This window comes from Parasteatoda tepidariorum, chromosome 3 (genome assembly GCF_043381705.1).
Source record: "Parasteatoda tepidariorum isolate YZ-2023 chromosome 3, CAS_Ptep_4.0, whole genome shotgun sequence".
Taxonomy (NCBI): Eukaryota; Metazoa; Arthropoda; class Arachnida; order Araneae; family Theridiidae; genus Parasteatoda; species Parasteatoda tepidariorum.
Window position 1 is genome coordinate 22,910,920 of NC_092206.1, and position 23,248 is coordinate 22,934,167.

General features: G+C 30.6%; 1 protein-coding gene across 1 annotated transcript in view; it reads left to right on the top strand.

The window, feature by feature from the left end:
* The first annotated feature begins 2,526 nt into the window (after positions 1-2,526).
* The window catches only part of LOC107452035 (uncharacterized), a 178,067-nt gene continuing 157,345 nt past the window's right edge, over positions 2,527-23,248 (top strand). The window contains exon 1 of the mRNA XM_021147066.3: positions 2,527-2,767. Coding sequence (XP_021002725.1) covers positions 2,716-2,767 — 52 coding nt within the window. The 5' untranslated portion in view covers positions 2,527-2,715. The remainder of the gene's footprint in view (positions 2,768-23,248) is intronic.

A 23,248-nucleotide genomic window follows, 5' to 3' on the forward strand; every position in this document is an offset into this window, starting at 1 on the left:
CTTTGGCGTATACATACAGACTTTTGCTTATTGAAAAGACATTTACTTTCATAAGACTATGTATCTGTTAAGAAAACGCTGATAGATACAATGCTATAAGAATCTATCATAGATTTACTTCTTGCTAAGAAACGTTTTTACATCATTGCACTAACATTGTTAGCGAACATTTATATTGAATGATATCTGATTAATATGCTTTTATAATATTTATAAACGATAAAGATGTTTATTTTTCTTAATAACAATAAATATTTTATGATATTCTGAAATATCTGGTATTTTCTTCCTATTCTAAAATAAATTTTGTCTCATTGCATTAACAATGTCAGCAAACATTATAATGCGTTCTACTACACTTTAAAAAATCACGAATCAAAAATCATTCGGTAAGAAGTACCGGCATTCAGGGGTACCGATACTTTTTACCGTGAAATCCATTTTACTGGAACATGTTACCGAACAAAAAAACTGATTTCTCGTAATTTGTAAACTAATAATTACCATAAAACCACTGAATCACTCGAATTAAATAAATTTTACTGTATATTTTACTGTACGGTTTAATATTTTGCTATAAAAATGGATTTTACTCTAAAATGGATTTTATACTCAAATGGATTTTACGAATGATTCAGCCAAAGTGTCGGTCTTCATTAAATTGTTTTACCGTAAAAGGCTTGACTTCAGGTTTTTAGACTGCCAAAGTGGGGATTCCTCCTGTCTTAAGAGGATCAAAATTGTGATGCCATGTCTTCAGATCATCCATAGAGATGTTTCCTAGACATGCCGCCAATTATCAATCATTCAGTTCCTGTGCTACGTACGTAAAGTATTACTACTAATACTTTTATCATTGGTGTTGTTCATTGATACAGATACACGTGTAGACATATGTGCTCATTATAAAGTAAATTTTATAAGCACACATCAATTTGAACAAAATACACCAGAAGTTAGAGAAAAAAACTGTTGCAAAGATACATCCATTGTTACAGTAGTTTTCGAACTTGTTACCTCCACGCAAAAGAACGTTTGGTTTCGTTAGAACGTCACTAGCGTTAATAGATTGCTGATTCACACACATTGTCTTTATATTGCATGGAAATATAAATATTGGCTAATAAGCCATTACTAAGATGAAGAAAGTATTCATTCTTGGTTATGAAGAGATTCGAACCCTCTACCTTTAAGCAACATTGTGTTTTATGGAATGGCAAAATCTCAGGACATCTGAGAGTTTGCCATCATCCATTTTCTGTGATAAGTAAACATCTAAATAGAAAATAGGCATTCGGAAGAGTGGCGTGGAGATAGCGGGTATGAATTCTGCCGCAACACTGAATGTGTTTTCGTGCTGTCCTTCTTTGAATTGTACTAGTCCCGCAGTGGACTGATCGTAAGGAACGGTTCCCAGTAGAACTCTGAAGTCAAGAATCACTGGCTGCGGTCTGTGTGCTGGTAGGTGATCACTTTAATCAGCTTGCGCAGGGATCGATGGTGCCCGGTATCGGTCCTCGCTAAACTGTTCTACCTTAAAAAATTCGACTTCGCATCCGGCTACCATAGTAGAAAAGCCATCTCCTCTGCAGAGGATCAAAACTTCGATGGTATGTTTTCGGATCATCCTCAGAGATGTTTCACACACCGTTACCAATAACCCATAGTGCAGGAGCAACTCAAGTGTGACGTAAGTAAAATAACGTAATAAACGACGTAAATAACCCTACAAACCAGCTGTTGCTGTGGTTGTAGTTCACTTACGTCGCACTAGAGCTGCACAATGGGCTATTGGCGATGGTCTGGGAAAATATCCCTGAGGATTTTCCGAAGACATGCCATCACAATTTTGATCCTCTGTAGAGGGGATGGCACCCCCGCTTTGGTTGCCCAACGACCTGCATGCGAAGTCGAGCACTTTACGGTAGAACAGTTTAACGAGGACCAATACCGCACACCCTCGGCTCCTAAGCAGACTAATCCAAGTGGTCACTTACCCGGGCACTGACCCCAGTGATGCTTGACTTGGGTGATCTGCTGGGAACCACGTCCTAACGATCAGTCCACTGCGGGACCCCTACCAACCTGAATTGTACTATCTGTCTTTCTACTGTCCCGCAGCGGACTGATCGTCAAGACTCGGTTCCCAGCAGATCGCCGAAGGCAAGCATCACTGGCTGCCGTCAGTGTGCGGGTGGGTGACCACTTGGATCAGTCTGCGTAGGGACCGAGGGTGTGCGGTATTGGTCCTCGTTAAACTGTTCTACCGTATAGTGCTCGACTTCGCGTGCAGGTCGTCGCGCTACCGAAGCGGGGGTGCCATCCCTCTGCAGAGAATCAAAATTGTGATGGCATGTCTTCGGATCATCCTCAGGGATGTTTTCCCAGACCGTCGCCAATAGCCCATTATGCAGCTCTAGTGCGACGTAAGTGAACAAATCAAATCTTTCTACATGACAAAGGCTTATAAGCCGTAAAGGCGTAATTGAACTCACAGGCCTCTTTGTATGTGTACCAATAAACAATTAAATAAATAAAGTACTTTTTGGTTCAAGTTGTGTTTGAATTCAAGTCTCAAGTGTCTATTGAATTCAAGTTGTGTTTTGCGTTAAATAGTTTAACTTAGTTTTTCTATCACAATTTGAAGAGTTGTGAGTATATCAACAAAAAAAACCTTTATTAACGTGATCTTCATCATGGTTGTTTACAATTGAGATGATTTTCAAATCTACCATGATTTGGTTTCTAAGAAAATTTCCTGGAACAGGTAGGCAAATTTTCTAAATATTTCTAAAGTAAGAGACATTTATTTAAAAGATTGTGATTCATTATTGCATAGAATTTAAAGTTTTTAATCATTACCAACTTCAAAACTATTCTGTTAAATCTTTGTTTAAAACTGTAATGCCTCAGATATCATTGTTTTCGCACATCGTAGTTTCGAATTTGGAAAATCAGCATGTAATATAATTTTGTCAAATAGTTAAAACATGTTATTGAAAGATTCAGAGTCTGAATTAGCATTTTCTAAATATACTAAATCCGCATTAGCGATCCTTGGTAAAATCCTTGGTACTGATAAATCACTTGATTTTACAGTAAACCAACAAACTTTAATAGTAAACAAAGGTAATTGAAATAAACCTTATATTAAAACTGATGTCTTTCAGAAAAATAATTGAAACGCTCAAAATCAACTATGTCATTAAATTAATGCCCGTATTTCTGAATTCAGTTAGTTTGCTCTTTTAAGTAAACAGTCGCTAAGGTACTTTGAGCTGAAATTATTAAAACGTATTACTCATCTGCGAAAGATAGTATGTTATCTTAACATTTCAAAAGTATAGATACAACTTTTACGCACTTTTATTTGATTTATTCATAAACAAGCTCGCTTCATTGAACTACATAATTAAGTTACTGGATAAATGAAATTATACTCATTGTATGATATTGTGTTTGCTTTTCGCCTGACGCTTGAATTTTAAATAACTAATTCATCTGTTATTAAAGCTTTTGTTTCATTTGCTATTGATGCGCAAGTACTTTTTAATAAACGTTTTGTTGAAGTTTTTAGTTGGCTTTTCGAAATCAAATTGTGACCGAAAGAGATTTTTTTTAAATAATTTTTTTGCAAATGAATTAGAAAGCTTCACTGGCAAAATGAAAGTTTAAACTGAAGAATACCGATTGTGTGACTTAATAAGGTAGAAATAAATGAGAAGCTGTTTAACTCGTTGACTTGACGTGAAATAATTTGATGAAAAATTGTGATTTATATCTAGAAACAGGTTATCTCTCCGTTATTTTTTTTTTGCCTATTCTTGACTGACATCTGCTTGAGCGCGATTTTATAAACAAAGAAGTAAAGATATTGTGAGAGAGTAATAATTTTTCAAACAATAATGGATAAATAGTCAACATTTAAAGCAAGAAAGCTAAGAGAATAATGAAAAAACATTTAAATTTGCAAAAAATTTCGAACAAATTGTAATTTTAACTAGTGCAGAACTTTACTTTTTTTATAATACTGAAAAGTTTGTTTTAAAACATTTTATGGTCAATTATTTTGCATTTTATATATTTTATATATATTATTACATTATTTCCTCTCATGTCCTATGAGGGAAAGGTTTTTCAAAAAGTTTCCTGTAATTTACTTTATTTAGGCTACAGAATTTTCAAAATTTACCATAATATCCCTTCGTTTTGTTTTTCTATTAAAATTTGAGTATGAAATTCCAGAAAGGGTCACTATTTTGTTTAAGTAAACAAGATTATCACAAACTCAAAAGATTCCGGTAATTTTTCCTCCTTCTTTTTCTAATTTACCGACTTGTTTCCAATTTTTAAGCATCACGCGTAGCATATTTCACCCAAAGTGTTTTTTCTTTAATTAAAAAATTAGATTTATTGAAATCTGTTGTTTTAAATATACTTTAAAAACCTGAGTTTTTAATAAATATAGTACTAACTTAAATATTATTTATTAAAAATAAATCATTATACATTTGAAACAATATTACTGCTTAAAAAATTTAACAACTGAAAAACAAGATAACAAATCAAGAAATTAATTTCGCATTTTTTTTTTATCTAATTTTAAATATGTGTAAAGAAAAAGAAAATAGTGTTGCTTTGTATCTTTTATCCGAACAGGAAGATTGAAAAAGAACTTAAACAAGCTTGCATATTTCGAGAGTATACGTACTAAAGAATACGGATAAGAATACGTCGAAGACATGTGATAAAATAATACCGCATCGAAATATGTGAATTGTGAAAGGAGAATCGCATAATTACGCATATGTAATCATGATTTTGAAGGGATCAAAAGCTGAAAAATATTTCTACGTATGAAACTTAACTAACCCCTTTTTTAATCACACATAAAAAAGCAAGATAAGGTCACCTTTAAGATACAAGAATATATTCTCTATATTAAGATAAGTAGCATTTTTGAAGAAAAAAAGCAAAGTTACCCCAATGGTTACCTAAAGTTACCCAAAGTTAATCCTCCATTCATGGTACGAGATAATGAATTTTTAGAACAAAGGTTATTGTGATGGTAAATTCCTTTCGATAATATTACGTTAAACTTCCATATCGATTCAATGATTTGTCTGCTTTAAATAACTATAATCCAAATAGGAATATTTACATTTGTATTTCTTCTAAAGTTTGATATCCTTATTATTTGCACTGTATTAAGCAACACTTTAATTTCTAAACTTTAAACTAAAAATAGACTTTTCCTTAAAATTTGATAAGTGACTATTTGTTCCGAAAGCAGTTGGAACTTCATTTATAAACACACATGACAATATTCTACAAATTGTATCTTTCTCAAAAGGTAGCCACGAAAATTCTATTTTATAATTATGAAAGATAATATGTGAAATAGACTTTTGGTAAAGAATCTATTTATTCTCAAATACATTATCTTCTGCCTTTCTCCTCCTGTAACCGTGTCTCTTTGAAATAATTGTATCCCTTCGGTAAGAATTATGACTAAGAAACAAAACATGAGAACCTGTCTTGTCGAAAGCTTTTAGCGACTTAGTTTTAATTTCAAATTTTGATAACATGCTTGCATGGGGCTTCTTGTAAGAACGCTTGTCAGATTTATTTTAAGGACAGTGATATATTGCATTGTTGGATTTTGTATGGGTATTACTTTCAAATACTTTTCCGATGTTAGAAAATTTTCATTAGAGTTTGTTATTATAAAAGTTGATTATGTTTCTAAGATATATTTGAAAATATATAAGCGATACCTTTTCAGAAATAATGACAAGGGTATTAAAATCCACCTTGAATTCGTACCAAAAAATGTTGGCTTATTCTGTTACACTGATCACCACACCTGTTGTTTAGAACTAGAATAGAACGAGAGCAGAAATAATAAATCAAACCGTTTTTTAATTACGCTTTTTTTTCTTAAAAAAAGGGCGTGATTTGGCTTCCCTATTTTTAATTACGTTCTTTTTAAGCCATTGTGGCTCAGGGGATATAGCACTTACCTCCCAATGAAGTAACCAAGGTTCGAATCCCAGTGATGGTTGGTCGATACGAATTCTGCTCCCGGCTCACATCGACCTCAGTGCTGACATAATATATCATCAGTGATTGACGGATCATGGGTTATAATTCCCTTGCTATCAGGTTAATCGTAGGTTTTTGTGGTCTTCCTCTCAATGTAAAGTAAATGTGGTTAGTTTCACCAAGAAGGTCTTCCATAAAGGCAAATTTACCAATACTTGATCCAGAAGTTTCCATGCCTTCTAGATATGGTTCAGTGTTACAAGACTAGAGAGTTGAACAGCGGTGGTCGAAAACTCAAAATTGGGTCTGCTGTTCAACGATGTTTATAAAAGCAAAATAAATTATAAAAGAACGAAGGACATGGAGCCGTGGTGGCTCATTGGATAAAGCACTCCACCTCCTAATATAAGGAACAAGGTTTGAATCCCAAAGGCGTCTGGTTGATACGAATTCTGCTCCCGGCTCACATCAGCCACAATGCTAACATGAAATATCTTCAGTGGTAGACAGATCATGAGTTAGGATCCCCTTGCCGTCAGGCTAACCGTTGAATTTGTAAGTAATTTTACTCTCACTGTAACTCAAATGAGGGTTAGTTCCATCAAAAACTCATCTACTAAGACTAGCTTTTCCTTTTGCTCGATACCGAAGCCTTCTTGTCTTTTGGGTAAGGTTCAAAATAACAAATCCACTGTGTTGAACATTCATCGCTTTAAACCCAGAATTAGGCCAGCTGCTCAACGCTGTTTATAAAACAAAATAAAATGAGCGACACCACTTTAGGAATTGATTTGGATTCATTCGTTTATTCCTTAAAAAAAAGTGTAAAAACAGAATCAAATGCTGTATACATTTTTTAAAATATACGTGTCCATTTTAAAACATGCATTTCAGGCTGTGTTTATTTTCTTAAACTCGCATTTTGAGCTGTATTCATTTACTGGAGAAAGCAGTTCGAGTTGATTCCATTTTCTTAACGCGCTTTTTGACACACGTTTATATCCAGAATAAAAAATTCATTGACGAGATAAAACTAGAATTGAACAATGTCAAATCATCAGATCTGGATTTTAAAAATTAACCATTTTTAGCTCACTCAGTACAAGACGTGTATTAGCGACTACATTAATTAATTTTAATTTTTTTCCCTAAAAAGCAAATCTGTGAAAAAACGCTTTATGCATATGATTTTGTTTTTTTCCATTAATTGATTTGGTTACTTTAGCATTTAATCCATGATAATTAAACTTGTTACGCTGCAGTTATTTACTGCAACTGGAGGATATTATTCAATCTACATGTTACCGGCAAAGTATGAAACGCCGGCACTGTATGGAATAACTAGGCATTGTATAGAATGCCTGACGTTTTTAGGCAAAGTATGAAATGTGAGAAGTATTACATACTTTGCCTAGGCATTGTATAAAATGCCTAGGCATTCTATACAATGCCGGATGCTATTTAGGCAAAGTATGAAATAAACGTCCTGATGAGGTTATTATGTAAATGATGTGCATGTTACTGTGAATGAGCGAAATCGGTGATTGTTGACTTTCACCGGTGAATGTTGACAATCACATAGTCGCTTGGGGGAATGTCCGAAATATTTCTTACATCCGATTTGATATTAATTTATTCGTGGATATAATTACATTTATTCGATATCTTAATACGTACTGACGATAGATTAGAAGAAACATCAGTGTTTGCAGTATCGGGCAAATGTATACCGGGTAGTGATCATTGCCCTTAAAAAAACATCAGTGTAGGGTATACCGGGCAATGGCACTTAACTAGACCTAGTACATATTTCGGACATTTACCAAAGGTCCAGCCATACTAGTTCTAGCTAAGTGCCATTGCCCGGTATACATTTGTCCGGTATACACTACACTGATGTTTCTTCTAATCTATCGTCAGTAAGTATTAAAATATCGAATAAATGTAAAACAACCGATTTCGGTCATTCACAGTAACACGCATTTCTCAAAAATAAAGATGTTATTCTGTAAAAATACTGAGAGTGCCATTGAAAAGCACTTATTCAAAATGTGGAAAGAAAGTTAAAAAGTTATGCAAAACAAAATTTAAGCCTTTCTTATTAAGGGAAACAAAATTTTCATATAAAAAATGTGAAATTAACCTACTTGTTGCAACATGACAGACTTGAATAAATTATATTTCATTAAATTTTTCCCTTTAAATTTCATTACATTTCTCCATTTCCGTGTAGCACAGTAAAAAAATAATTTTTTTTATTAGTCAAAAGTCACGAGCCACGCGTTGAAAGTCACGAGCCTTGCCAAGTGATATTTGAGACGAATAGGAGATGTATTTTGTACTTTGCCGGTTTCTCATTTGGCAATCTATAGAATGTCTAGGAAATGTGTGAAATATAAATCATTTCATACTTTGTCGGCTAATTTTAGACATTCTATACAATGCCTAGTCATTCTATACAATGCCGGATTTCATACTTTGCCGGTAACATATATACTTTAATAATCTATACACATTCATTAAATCATTTGTTAATTATAAAAACTGGATCATTGCTTTGATACAAAATTTTATTTTCAAAAATAATGTTTTAACCGATAGAGTTGTACGTGGAGTATATCCGATTACTTGATCTGGTGCGAAAGCATCTAAACCAGAAATATCTCTTACCGAAAGCACTTGTTTGGAAAAGGGTTCACTTTTCATTCAGTTATTAAATGGGTTGAGAAAAAAATAACTGATGCCAAACTCTGGATGTTATACATGGGCTATAGTCACAAATCTGTATATATGTGCATAATTTTGTGAATATTCTTTTGTTATGAGGCTAAATATCTCAGGCTGATTCTAAAACACATAATGCATTTCTTATGGATAACTTGGACATTTTTGCTGACTTGGCGATGCTTGGTAATCATTTTGGCTACAAAATGATAGTCCTGGAAAATTCGTGTCTTGAAACGATAGGACTAATATTTACTGAGTTACATGAGAATTGTCTAGAGTCATCTCGAAAGTTTAGGGTTTTCCTCACCAACTCACTAAGTTTATATAAATGAAGTTTGCTTCGCAGACATTAGTTTTTTGTGTGACTGCAATAGGGCCCTGATTCGCGAGTCTTTTTGAATTCCTTGAACAGTCTGAGGTTCCAAAGCTTGTTGTTTGAATTGTAATCGAGTGCCATAAATAGGTATACTTTCTGGAAGATTCTGTTAATAAATTTTTGGAGTCTTAAGGACTATTTTATTCATCTCCAATCAAAACGAACCCCTGTGCTTGGTTCACTGTGTTTTCAGAGCCTAATATGCACAATTCTGAATTTCAGAAAAGTAAATAAAAATATTGAACAAAAAATTGTCTCAGTGTGAAACTAAACATAATGTGTGACCTTTAGTGTTTCAGATAATGTGACCTTTTGTGGTTAAGTTGTCAGCGACTCTTTAGTAGTTAAGATAGAAACACGAATTTCTATTTCGGAAAGTTCGAGTTATTCATTATTAAATTCTTATCAACAGTTAATCAAATGATTCAATAGCAAAAATGAAAATTTGGGTTTACATTATTTAATCACACTCTTAAAAAAATATTTAAAGGAGCAACTAATTAAAGAATTTTTTGTGATAGAGTTTCTCAAATAAAAAGGAAGAAAAATAGTTTCCAGTTTTCAGAGACTTAAGTAAACCTAATTAATATGTAAAGTAATAGTTTCGATGATGTCAAGCAATGAAAAAAACATGATGGAACGAAGTTAAGATTCTTCTTTCTGTAAAAAAAAATAATTCTGAAGTTTCGAGTGAAATAAAAAAAAATAATTACGTTCCGCGCTTTAATTCAAATTGGAATATGATTCGAGAAGAGTGCTAGAATTTTTTTTCCTAAGTTCTTATGCTCGGCCTTAAACTTCACTTTAACAAATAAAAATAAATTATAAGTTACGTTCGTAATTTAATATTTTTTTTATTTTGTTCTCAGTAAAATATTTTTTATTTTAATAAATTAATTAAAGAGGAAAAGAACAATGGCTGGATGAATATTAATATTGCAAATACTGCTGTTTTTTTCCCTCGTGCTTTTCATTTGAATTGTAACTAAGATAAATGAATTTCCTTTTCATTTTAAACAAATAATTCTTCACAAAAGTAATTTTTTGTATCTCTTATATAAAGAATAAAATTATTAAATTTCTTATAAAAAATGAGCGAATTAAATATAATTTTATCATGAACACGTGGAAGGTATCTTTGAATATTATATTTTAAATTACAGATTGTTACATTAAGAGAATTACGTATTATTCATTTTTTAAGAATATATGTCATATTTCATTAACAATAAATGTAGTCAAATTAAATTTTGTAATCAAATAATTATAAATAATTTTTTGTAATATATTTTTGAATTATTGGATAGTCTATATTTCGTAGATATTAAAACGCTATAAGCTGGATTAACATCGTAATTAAATTCAAAATTTAAAATCATCGAAAACAAAGTAAAACTCTTCTTGAAAGAGCAGCATTCTTTAAAGAGCAGCATTTCTTTAGAAAAGCCTTCTTACATTGACAGTGTCAGGTACAGCCTTTCTTAAAGACTCATCGGAAGACTTCCTTTCAAGCTTGAGAAGTTTCTGGAAGGATTGTCCAAGATATTTCCCATCCACTTTCTGTTTCCTCCCTCCAAACCCTATCATCAGGAACATGGTCTTTGAAATCTTCATTTGAGCCAAGCAGTAGCCAGTCTGGTGGACAGCTCTGTTTGTATGCAAAAGCGGTTGCTTGTCGGTATCTCTTCTTTTCTGAGTTAATGAGTGCTTCTATTTGCATCATTAATACATTCTTCGCTGTTTGAACCATTATGTAGAAGAAATATATACATTCTCAATGGTTTCTAGATATCTTGCCCAGTTTGCTAAGTAGCCATTCAGTCAGTGTACAAAAAGTAACATTAACAGCTAGGTATGTAATCTAAATATTTTCTGTAATCCATTCACCTCTATCTCTACAAAGAAAGGCAACACCACACCCAATTAATAAGTGAAACAATGGTATGGAAGTGCAGCTATAATAATCTCAAGATCTTGTCAAATCAAGCGTCGCATCATACAATACTTATGCACTCCAAAAACAGCTCAAATATTAATGTTCAGACGTTTCACGGATATAAAAAAAAGAAAAAAAAGAAATTAAACCATCGGTGCTCGCAGTGTGTTTTTGACGTTGGTATACCCTTGATGAACAGCACGACATTGTTGGAATACCATTCACGAGTCAGCTTCTCTGTCTGTGCATGAACGCAGTCGTAGATTTTTTTGATGAATATCGACGATACTTTGAACAATATTTCACATTATTCAAGCCATACTATCTATCTCATTTTTCTTCCCTTTTGAATTAATTTAAGTTTTTATTTTTTGAATTTCAAACTTCCTGGATTCCTGAGAGAGCTCAATACAACCTAATATAGCCTTGAGGACGTGAGAGTTGGTGAGTGAATTGAGCATTTTGTGGAGCTCCAAATGAACTATATTTATTAAAGTGGTAAATTGCAACTGCATGCACGACATAACAAGTTTTCGTAAGTTCTTAAATATATATCATTCAAAGTGGCCAAAAAACACTCATAAATTAATCCATAAAATTTGATTTAAGCAAATATGCCATTAATGATATATGCCATTGTGAATATTAACATTAAATACGCCGACCGGCCGTCCTTGCATCAGAAAGATTCTGGGTTCGAATCCCGGGTAAGACATGGATGTTCTTTCCTTCTCTGTACTATCTGTCCTCACTGTGGGAGCGACGTTGGCCCTCCGACGTTGGCTATATTGCCCCTGAAAGAGAGGCCAACAAAATCGTTCTGTATATGCCTGAATTGACGGATGTTAACGCAGGTGGGCATTGAAATAAAAACATTAAATATGAATTTTATTAAATATTGATAATATTAAATATAAATATGTACTATGAAAATAGAATATTAATTATAAAGTAACAATGATTGAAAATAAAACAGAAACTATTGAGAAGTTAAAGTGGGGTTCAGTGAGTATTGAGCAGGTGACATGTATTGCTCCAAGTTATATTGATTTAAAAGAAAAACAAAGTGCACAAAATTACGAATTTTTTTTTTTATCTAATATATATTATTCAAAATCGCCAAACGTATAAAATGGCGCATGAAAATTTTTCAAACCTGTTTTGGACGTCCCCCGTTCTTGTTATGATCTAAATCTGAGACTGGCCAAAAATTCAAATTTAAAGCTTCATATGGCTGGAAAATGCGTACCATGTTTTTATGATTTTATTAAAGGCGTCGTTGATTAAACTATCTGCAGTACTATAACCAGTATTAAAATAAATGGAAAGATAAACACTTTAAGTTTCAGGTTAATATAAAAACAAAAGAACTTTATATCACTATTTTCCTGTGATTCTTCTGAATGAAAAAAAAAAAATAGGAATCAACAGTATATCTTCCAATTTTATCCCGAGGTGATTAAATTTTATATTACTACATAAGTAGATAAAATAATGTATATCATTAGAACTAAAAAAATTGTTGTGATATAGATCTCCCATTACGAGTTGACGTGTATAAAGTGAGATTAAAGCGCAAGACTTTATTCCAGTGATTCAAGAGAAAAAGGTAAGACAAGTCGAGGCAAAAGAGAAACTGAGAATCATGGTAAAAGTAATATAGACATTTAATTGCTGTCTTTTCACGTTATAAGGGAAATATGTGTCTCCCAAATAAATATTTACTATTGATTCTTATTACAAGAACTTTTAACGCCCACCAACTTGATGTATTGAAATAATATGAATCGATGAACTCAGATTAAGAGCTGAACAGTTGATTCGAATTCTGCTCGCGGTCCACACCGACCTCAATGCTGACATAAAATATCGTCAGTGGTAGACAGATAATGGGTTGCAGTCCCCTTGCCATCGGGCTGACCGTGGAAGCTTTTAGTGATATTCCTCTCCATACAACATAAATGCAGGTTAGTTCCATCATAAAGTCCTTCATTAATACTAGTTAGTCCAAATGCTTGATATAGAAATTCTCTTGTCTTCTGGGTAAGGTTTTAAAATAACAAGGCCACGGAGCTGAACATTCGTTGTCGTAAACTCAGAATTGGGTCAGCTTTTCAACGTCGGTTGCAAAATAAAAACGACAGCGAATGACAGCGCTTTACGAATTTATTTGGATTTATTAGTTTATTATTAAAAAAAATTAATATTCATAAGATAAGTTTAAAAACAGAATCAAATGTTGTTAAATATGTGTCCACTTTAAAACATGCATTACAAGGAATGTCCATTTTCTTAAAACTCTCATTTAAAGCTGTATCCAATTACGAATAATTGAATATGTCATCGGATATGGCGGTTCACTGCGTCTTTCTTACGGAGAAGAACAACTCTGGGTTTTTTGTCGATCGAAATGTCGTGAGTCAAACACACGAATTTATCTAGAAAAAGAATTATAGGGATTGTTGGTATTTGTTTAACGTCTCATCGTTCCTTTTTATGGAAAAAAACACTTCTCATCTGTTTGAAAAATCCTTATAAAATCTAAAAAATGTTGCTTTCAAAATCCGCACATATAAACTTGTCCTTACTGATATGCGGCATGAACACCTAGAATAGAAAATCAATGTTGAACTAAAGGCCACCGTTAAGACTATCTTCCATTAGACAATCACAACAGAATTTTATTGCAACAAACTGGACGAAATAATCCATAAAGTTAATGTAAAGCATCCAGAATCGGTCAACTGATAAAACTCATTTCTTATTATATAGTAATGCTATAACAACAATATCTGAAAAAACTACAGGATTATAATTAGATCAGCATCAACATCCATATTTATCAAATCTAGACCTCACTAACTACCACTTCTTCTTTAATTCTAACAACCTTTAATTGGAAAAAAATTTACTTTCGAAAATGCTGTAAGTCAAGATTTCCAGGATTTTATTTACTTTCTTCCATCAGGGGTTTATACCAACATGCCGCTTAAATAGCAAAAATATCTAGATAATATGAGAGCTTCCATTAATGAATAAATTAATTTCTTTAATTTATATGTTACCAATCAATTTTTGCCTTTTTTTCTACAAATTTAATCTTTAGCAATATAATATGAACTTCCAATAAATTCTTTTTTGCTGACATTACAATACAACTTATTTGTAATTCTAATGACACCTGAATTCTATCTCTGTGCTTTGAGACACGGTTATTTGTAAATGCTGCCTAGACTTAATTAAAAGTTGTGTTTTAATTCCTGTAGTCTTCAACTTTATCGTTGAATTACTTTTTTTTAAAATGGAATTTACGAACAAAACACCAAAAACGTTTAAAACTTAATTAAAGTATAAATATTTACAGATTTTATTCCATGATTTATACTTTCAATGTGCTTTACCTATATGCCAAATAATGGAATGCCCCGATGCAAATATAGTAGATGGAATTGGAAAAGAAAAGACAAAGAGATGCAAAATTATTGATCCCAAGAATGTGTCTCGAAATCATATTGACAGCTGACGAATTTCGAATGTCCTCACATAGAATATCTCTAAGCCAAAACTTCACGTGATGTTTCGACAATAGATTCCAGTCATGGCAAACAAAAATAGTGTGAAAGTCGTATTGGAAGAATATAAATAAAGTTGGAAGTCAATTTTTCACTGACGCATCCGCTAATAGCATTCGATTTTGAGGAGACATCCCCATTTTTATCGACAGGGTTCTCACATGTGACTTATGGGGGTTTATTTTCTAGTCATTGGTTGTTTGGTAGAATTTTATTTCTGTCCTTGTTTTAGTAAATCGCCGTGTGTTTTGATATATTTACTAGGATATTATTAAAACTTGTTTTCTATATGATTTCTTTTTATTGTAAATGTAGTAATAAAGAAATATAATAATAAGGACAAAATAGTTTTGACAGCATTTTTTATTGTTTAATCAATAATAGTAATAATAATAGTTTTAACTACATTTTTTAATAATTCATTTTTATTTATCGTAATGTGACTGAGAACTTATAACCCACGAAAAAGTGAAAAATAAATAAGTAAATAAAAATTTGATAAAGACGTTTGAATATGTTGGATAAAGACGGATTAACGGAATTTAAAAGAATATAATGCTTGTAGTAGCCTGTCTCATTTTGAAGAGTTTGGTACCAAGTATATGAAATTGCTAAAAAACCTTCAAAAGTTATAGTAAAAATATTAAAATCCAGTCACTAAAAACAGAACAAGTATTTTGTTTAATATTATTCAATTAAAGTTTCGTCTTCAAATTTACTTTTAAACTTCATTTTCTTTTATTCTAGTGCGTATTAAGTAAAAACTTGGTAATTAAATTAAGTATAACATTCTGCTTAAATTCCTAAAGGCTGAAATTCATTCCTTTTTTGGTCAAAATAATTTTTCTATAGGAAATCATGAAAGAAATATTGTTTTTTTAAATTTTTTTCGAGCTTGTTTAGTCTTAAAAAGAGTTTATATGACTAGCTATTAAAAGTTCCAAACAATTAACATGCTTCTTATAAACGTCATATCTCTGTTTTGATTCAAACTTTATTTTTAAACGAAATTAAAACAAAGCAGTTCTTTGCGGTAATGTCTGAGAGCAATTATTATGATTTAAATAATGTCCGTGCTTCAAGTATTCATATCTGCTAAAAAAATATTTCTTAGGATTTGACGTAGCGTAAAAACTTTAAACTGACTTTACAAAGCTAAATTGGAAGTTAATTTTAGCAAATTGACGTTAAAAAGGTTTTTTTGCATTCTTATGATAAGTTTAACACGTAATCAAAATCAACTTTAGATTGTCAATGCTTTTACGTAACTTTTTTTTAGCCTAAGTATATACTACGAACTTAGAGAGCTTCAATTATTTAATTTTTTCTGAAGATTTTGTGCGTTCTTCGATTAAACTTGTTGTAACGATGCTGTTTCTATTACAGGCAATGTTGAAATAATTATAAAACGTGTTTTTGCAAGATTTCATGCAAAAATTACAACGCTTAGGGATAAAAAATATCTCAAAATCATTATGTCTGCTATAAATAAAGCAATATGTAATAAAAAAACACACCGTGTCAATTAGTGAAGCTGTTCAAAAGAAATTAACGAATGTTTAATCTATAACAATGGTTTCAGCAATTAAATTTCATGTTTTGGATATTGCATCTGACTAACCCAACATCGAAAAGTGTTAAAGAATAGAAAACTACAAAAAAACATGATTCAAATCTGCATATATGTGTGCTACCATTCTCGAAATAGTAGCAAACACATATGCAGATAGACTTTCGTTTTTATGTATGGTGGAGAAATCATGTTTTACGTTCTTGAATGCAAAATTTTCTGATGAATCAAGTGTAGGATTCTTTTTCTTCATAATCTACTAACTTATTCCATCTTTCTCAGTTGAGTATAAAAGTGTTTTGAAGCTTAAGCATCAATCGTGGAATTAAACACATCAAACATTTCTGATTGATGTGTTTAATTCCACAATTCCACAATTTCATACATAAAATGAAAGGCGAAAAAATTAGATTATACGAAACACTAATCAAATTCTTTAAAATACATCATCGCAGGAATGGCCCGCATTCTTCAAATTGCACTGGGAAGCAAAATTTTTGTAGCATTTATGCAAACATATGATATTGCCCCATCGGGATTTTAAATCTGAAATTGGTTTTGCACCTAAAGATGCAGATTTTTTTGCAATTCATTTTTCGTCTATTTTTTGTCAAAATGTGCCAGTTTAAAAACTTTATACATCACTGGGAGTCACGTAAAAGTTGCAACAAATCCCCAGGGGAGTTAGGACCCTTAATCAGGACTAAAACTGCATATATATCCATGCCCGTAAATGTCATTATGAAGATGTTTGAGAAGCTTCCCCTATTAGAAACTGTTCACTACCACACTAAGGGGACTAATACGGAAGCGTCCCTATCGCCGTATAATAACATTTCCAGGCTTGGGTTTCTATGCAGTTTCAATTCTGATAATTTGCCTCTACTTTCTTAAAAGTTTGTCGCATCGCAAACATTTGTACGACCTACGTTTTTAAACAAAAAATTGACTAAAAATGTCATTAAAATAACTGGGGCTTGAAGAAGGTAAACGATTGCAGATTTGAAATAAGCGATACAAAAGTATCGAAGATCGAATTAAATGGAAAAAAAATATTAATGAGCGTTATTTCCAGTTTTTTCCTAGCATTGAAATTTAATCTATACTTAATTGGAAATTTTAAAATCATTTTTATTGCAAACTTCTACGCATAGTTTTTAGACTGATTAAATATGGACAATCGCTTTTATATGCTTACTCATGGAGCATTTTTATAAACAGAGTAACTAAGTGATAAACTGAAAAAATATTATGTACCCACGCAGAGAAAAATATCGGTACGGAAGGGCAATAAAATAATTTCCTTAATACTCATTTACATTATTTAAAACATTTCATGAATAATTTTTATTTGATCATGCAATAATTGAGCATTTTTTTCTTATTATTGAAACGAAATAACGATACATTTGTTGTAATGAGAAGTAGAAAAGTGAATGTAGTCCTGAGAACTATGGTAATTAGATTTAAATTTTCAATGAGAAAAAAAATAAATACAGCGATTAAAATGAAGAAACCAATAAAGAAAAAATCGGAAGAAAATAATCAATTCCTTTGAGGCACGATTATTTGTCTCGAAGGGTTAAATAAATAAATGCGTGATTCCAAAAAAATAATTTTCATTGCTAAATAGAATGGAATTATATAATTAACTGAATTTAATTAACTTTTTTTTATCTAATAAATAAATTTTATTGTATTCTTTAAAAGATAATTTCTAACTTTGCTAAAGTTTTTTTTTCCTTCCTAATTCTGTTTTTTTTAACTCAAAATAAATTTAAGGAAACAAAAGTTCTCGATTATTTTTTATTTTTATTTTTTGTTAAGTCGCTTTCTTTCGCTCACGATTTTCTTGTTAAGTACATATCTTCATTGAAAGTAATAGCCATTACATTTTATTATCAATTTACATACATTTAATGCAAATTAGCATCTAAATACTTCTATGCCGATTTAATTCGTCATTCACTGTAAAACATTTTTTTGCCGGAACATTAAGTATTGCATCATGCTATTGATTAATGAAAAAAGAGTAGGAGTTTTTCAGATTTTTTTTAAAAATTAAAAGCAAAATTAAGAACATTTTTAGAGTAGTTTCTTTCAGTTAAAAGCTAATAAATATTAATGTAATAATTTCTTTGCTTGAAAATTCAATTTTGTCCTGACAATTCCTATTACATGTCATTAAAACTACAAAAAAAAATAATAATAATCATACTAAAATACCTACATCTACTGTTATGGTTGTTTGCCTATTGATTGACTTTATTACCCACGTTAAATACTTAATCTATTCTTGCGTCAGGGATTATCAATGTCCAACTCTATTGCCTACTAATTAAGAATCTAGCATAGAACAAAAGGACTCTGATGGATCAAGCAGTGGGATAAACTAGCTTTCATGAAGATCTTTTTGAAGAAACAAACCTACATTTACGTTACATGGAGGGGAAAAGCTCGAAAACTACCCTCGGATAGGGTGGCTGTAAGGGTATTCTAACCCATGATCCACATAACACAGAAGATATTTTACGACAGTACTGTAGGTGTTGCACTCCAGAAGATGAATTGCTATAGACCAGTTATTGCTGGGATTCGAACCTGTGTTACCTCATTCTAAAACAGTGCTATATCCCCGGAAAATTTATGTTATTCGGTTACCTAATAAAGCTGTGTTCGATTAGTCTTTTAGTTTTACTATTCCATATATTTTATTAGTTTGTCCATTATTTTGTAGCGCTGTCAACAAAATACATTAATATGTATTTTAAATGTATTTTTATACTTTTTTTAAGGTACAAAAGCTTTAAATTAAATTTCTCAATTTCGATATAATATAGTAAGGTTTTATTTACAAGTGTGCTGTTGTTTATTTTTAGAAATATTATAGTCGAAAATTATGAGTTAATGTAGTATAACAAACAGAGTCAAATTCTATTATTGTAACAAACAGATGTTAAAAGTATTAAAGTTTTCATGACATGGGTATTTTAACTATGTGATTATGACAAGTTTTCATCTTTTAAAGTGTGTTATTCTTAATAAAAATATTTAAAATATGAACTTTAGATGTCCTTATTAAGTACATTTTTAAAGAATAAAATTTTTATCACAGTATCACATACGAAAAATAATATATTGAGAGTTAAAGCGAAACAATAAAATTTTATTTAAATCAGTGATTGCAAGAATCGATGCTTAAGCGAATCGGAGTATTGATGAATCGATGCTTGTGCATAAATGAAGCAGCAAATTTTTAAAGTTAGTATATCAATAGATAATAGATCAATAGACAGATAAATAAGCCCTATATATTTTTTTGAAACTCTCAAATACAAAAATTTCTTTTCAGAGAAAATAAGCATTTTATAATCTAAATTGTTTCCTCTTTAGCAATAGGCAATAGTCTCCGGTTGTACTCAAATACTACTCCGAGTACGCAGTAACTGCTCCTACTTTGACGGTCTCCAATTAATTGTATTCGTATACTATTTTTGTTCCACAGAGAATTCAAAAATGCCGCAAAATACTCTTGTCCTAATTAACATATCAAGAATTCTCTAATTAACATAAACAAAATTCAATAGGATAATATATTTTTGAAGCTTGTCATATCATAATACCGTTGAAATGAGGAGCTAAGTAGAACAACCTTATCACACGTTTTAATCTTGATTACGTGATAAAATAACTCAGAATAATAGGAAATTTGGTTTAGTTTAACACTTTGGGTAAATTTGCAACTCATTGAGTGGTTGTGTTAAAACATTTCTTCTTTCCTCCAAACTCCAAATTTTGATTTTTTTTCTTCAAAATTTGCTTCCCGTGAATCTAGGTTAAATGTAAATAAAAAAAATTCTGTTAACATTACTTTACTGTATGATAGTGCGATTCAGGAAAAACAAACCATTATGTCTGGGTTAATAAAACCAAAATATACGTTATTTAAACCCTTCATTCGATAGTTTTTCCGTTCACATGAAAACCGTTCATTGGAAATTTTGGTTTTCAGAATTATAGTTCTTATTGCCAGACATTCAGTAAAAAGTACAAAACTGAAATTATATTGAACCGAATAAATGGTTTTAACGCTACGTTTAAAGTTATCATGAAGAAATTACCAAATTTTATTATACAGCGATCGCCTTCCAATGAGGTGAACTGGGTTTGAATTCCTCCTCCGGCTTGCACCGAAAACAGTGCTGATGTGAAATATCCTCAGTGGTAGACCGATCTTGGGTTGCAGTTCCTTTTCTGTCAGGCAAATCGTGAGAGGTTCTCGTGGTGTTCCTCTCCATGTAACGCAAATGTGGGTTAGTTTCATAAAAAACTCCACCACGAAGGCAAATTTCTCCCAATACTTGATCTTGGAAATCCCTTATCTTCTGGATTGGGTTCAAAATTAAAAGGCTATGGAGTTAAACATTAATAGTCGTAAACGCAGAAATTGCGTTGGCTGTTCTGCAACGGTTATAAAAAAATAAATACAAAAAATAAATATTAAATTAATTGCCAGTTTATTATAACTTTCTTAATCACAATGATAACTCAAAAGCACAAAACATAATTAATTATTTAAATTGATGCATTAAAATACCAGGTTATGATCCAGACGCATTATATAAATATTCAAATCTTTTTTTTTTCCTCGTGATGTACTCAGATCCCTAGATAGAGAGAGATTTTTGCAGTCGGTTTAAAAATACTTACAACATAAAAATTTAAAATTCAGCAACTAAATTCTTTTTAAAACATTTCAATAAATAAAATGAATCAGAATAAATTCAAAAAATTTAATAAGTAACTTGAAAAATAAGGAAATTAAAAACTCTAAAATCCAATCTTCTTAAAATGTCAAATTTTTCTCTCATTTATATTTTTATTACTTTAAAGTAGTTCAAAGAATAAGTGGTTAAACTTATTTTTATATAGATAGAAATGCCAAGTGAAACCGTAACATAATAAAAAAAGCTTGCGTTAATAATGCATTATTAATTAAGATAATTTGTAATAAATTATTGGTTCTTAAAACGGTCATCAAAAATAACAATATATACATAAAGGATGTTTTTTTATGAAGAATTTCTCAAACAATACTTATTTTTAGTAAATGGTTAAAGATTATTCTCACTGAATACATTGTGTAAGTTTCTATTTTGAATAAGTTTATTTATTTTGAGTAGTTTCATTTTGAATAATGTTTTGTTTTGTTAGCTGGCTTAAAAAGGTCATGAAAGACAACACTAATAATGCAAATTAATTATTAATTAGTCTAGACAAATTATATTTTTCTTTCTGCCTAAAATTTAATTAAGACTTTGATTATTGTTACTATTTATCATTTAGAAAAACTAATTTTTAATATTTTAATTCCTTATTCCGGTTTCAAAACAAATTGTAATATATATATCATGTAATTCTAGCTAACTTAATTATTATAATTGATATAATAATGGCAGGAAATAACTCGGGAGTATAATCTCAAATGGCATTGTAATTATTAAGGAATTCTCATATGGATTTCCAATTATAGAGGTAACGATAGAAGACAACCAATACATTTCTATTGTTTTCCTTACCATTCTTATAATTTTTCTACATTAATAAAGAGAAACTAAATACATTACGACAAGACAATTTAAATCTTGATATTAAAATTTCAGATAAAATTAATTGCATTGATTATGCCAATGCATCAGTCATTGCCTTCGCTGTTTTATGAATATGATACTCGCTAAATTTTCATCTAGGTCAATGCTCAATTAAACCTTTAATTATCTTTATTATATCAGTCATTTGTTATAAATTTTTTGATATTTTTACTATTACTCTTTTAACTTCACCAAAGTAGATTTTATTAAAATTGTTATAAGTGGAAATTTTTGAAACAGTAACATTTAAGGAATTTTTTTTTCTAAGGACAAATGCTAGTGTGATTTATTATAGTTTTCAAGTTAAAAATTATTTTTTCATTTATCAAATTGAAAAAATGACGCTTTTTCCTTTAAAACAGCAATTCTAGCAAATTTTATGTATGCCGCAAATTGATATGATAAGTTTGGAAATAAGACTAATGTTTAATAAAGTTATAAAATTATGATTGAAATATTAATGAATTTGTTTTTGTAGTTACAAAGTTTTTACTGTAAAATAAATATTCAAACTAACTTAAATTTGTTTTAGGCATATAATGTATTTGTTTGCTACTATTCTTACAAACTGAATAGGAATTATTTGATTTTAACTTCTGTATGAATTTAATGAATTTAAACAAAGAGGAAATAATACACGTTAAAGAAATTACGTTAATTCTTTTTACTTTAAAAAAATGTTTACTTACTCTGCATATCTGACTTTCAAAAATTTTAAGATATTTGAATCTCAGTTATTCAGTTTCTTGTATCTCAGGTTTCATGAAAAGGGCGCTTACTTTTCTCAATATTGAACTTTCAGTTAGTATAAAATCATATTTCAAATTTTGGGGACGAATTTGTTTGCACAAATATATGCGAAATTTAGATTTTAACAAACTCGTCATTTTTAAGCTTTGAGTTTTCTTCTAAAAAGAAGAGACAATATATAAATGATAATATAACAAATGTATAATAATACAATAATAGAAAGAAATTGTATAATCAAGTTTCATATAACTCTCGCCGGAAATAAATACGGAGCAAATCATTTCAAAAGTTCAATAGAATTCTGTCACGAAAAGATTTCTGAACACGTTTTGACACAAGAATTCATTTATGGCAAAAAAAGGAAATAAAGATGGTCAGATGTGAAGAAAATAAACAACAATTCTAGTAAATTTTTAGAGATATGTTACTATAATTTCTCACTTGGTTCTGATTTTGTAAATATTGGCTAAACATAAAATATAAATTTTGACTTATAATGAGGTCGTAATTTTTATAATTTTTCTGCACTCTCGTCCCATTAAATACTTTTATTTCATTAAATTATGTTTCATTTTGATTTAATACTACATTAATGTACTACATATACATTAATGTTACTTG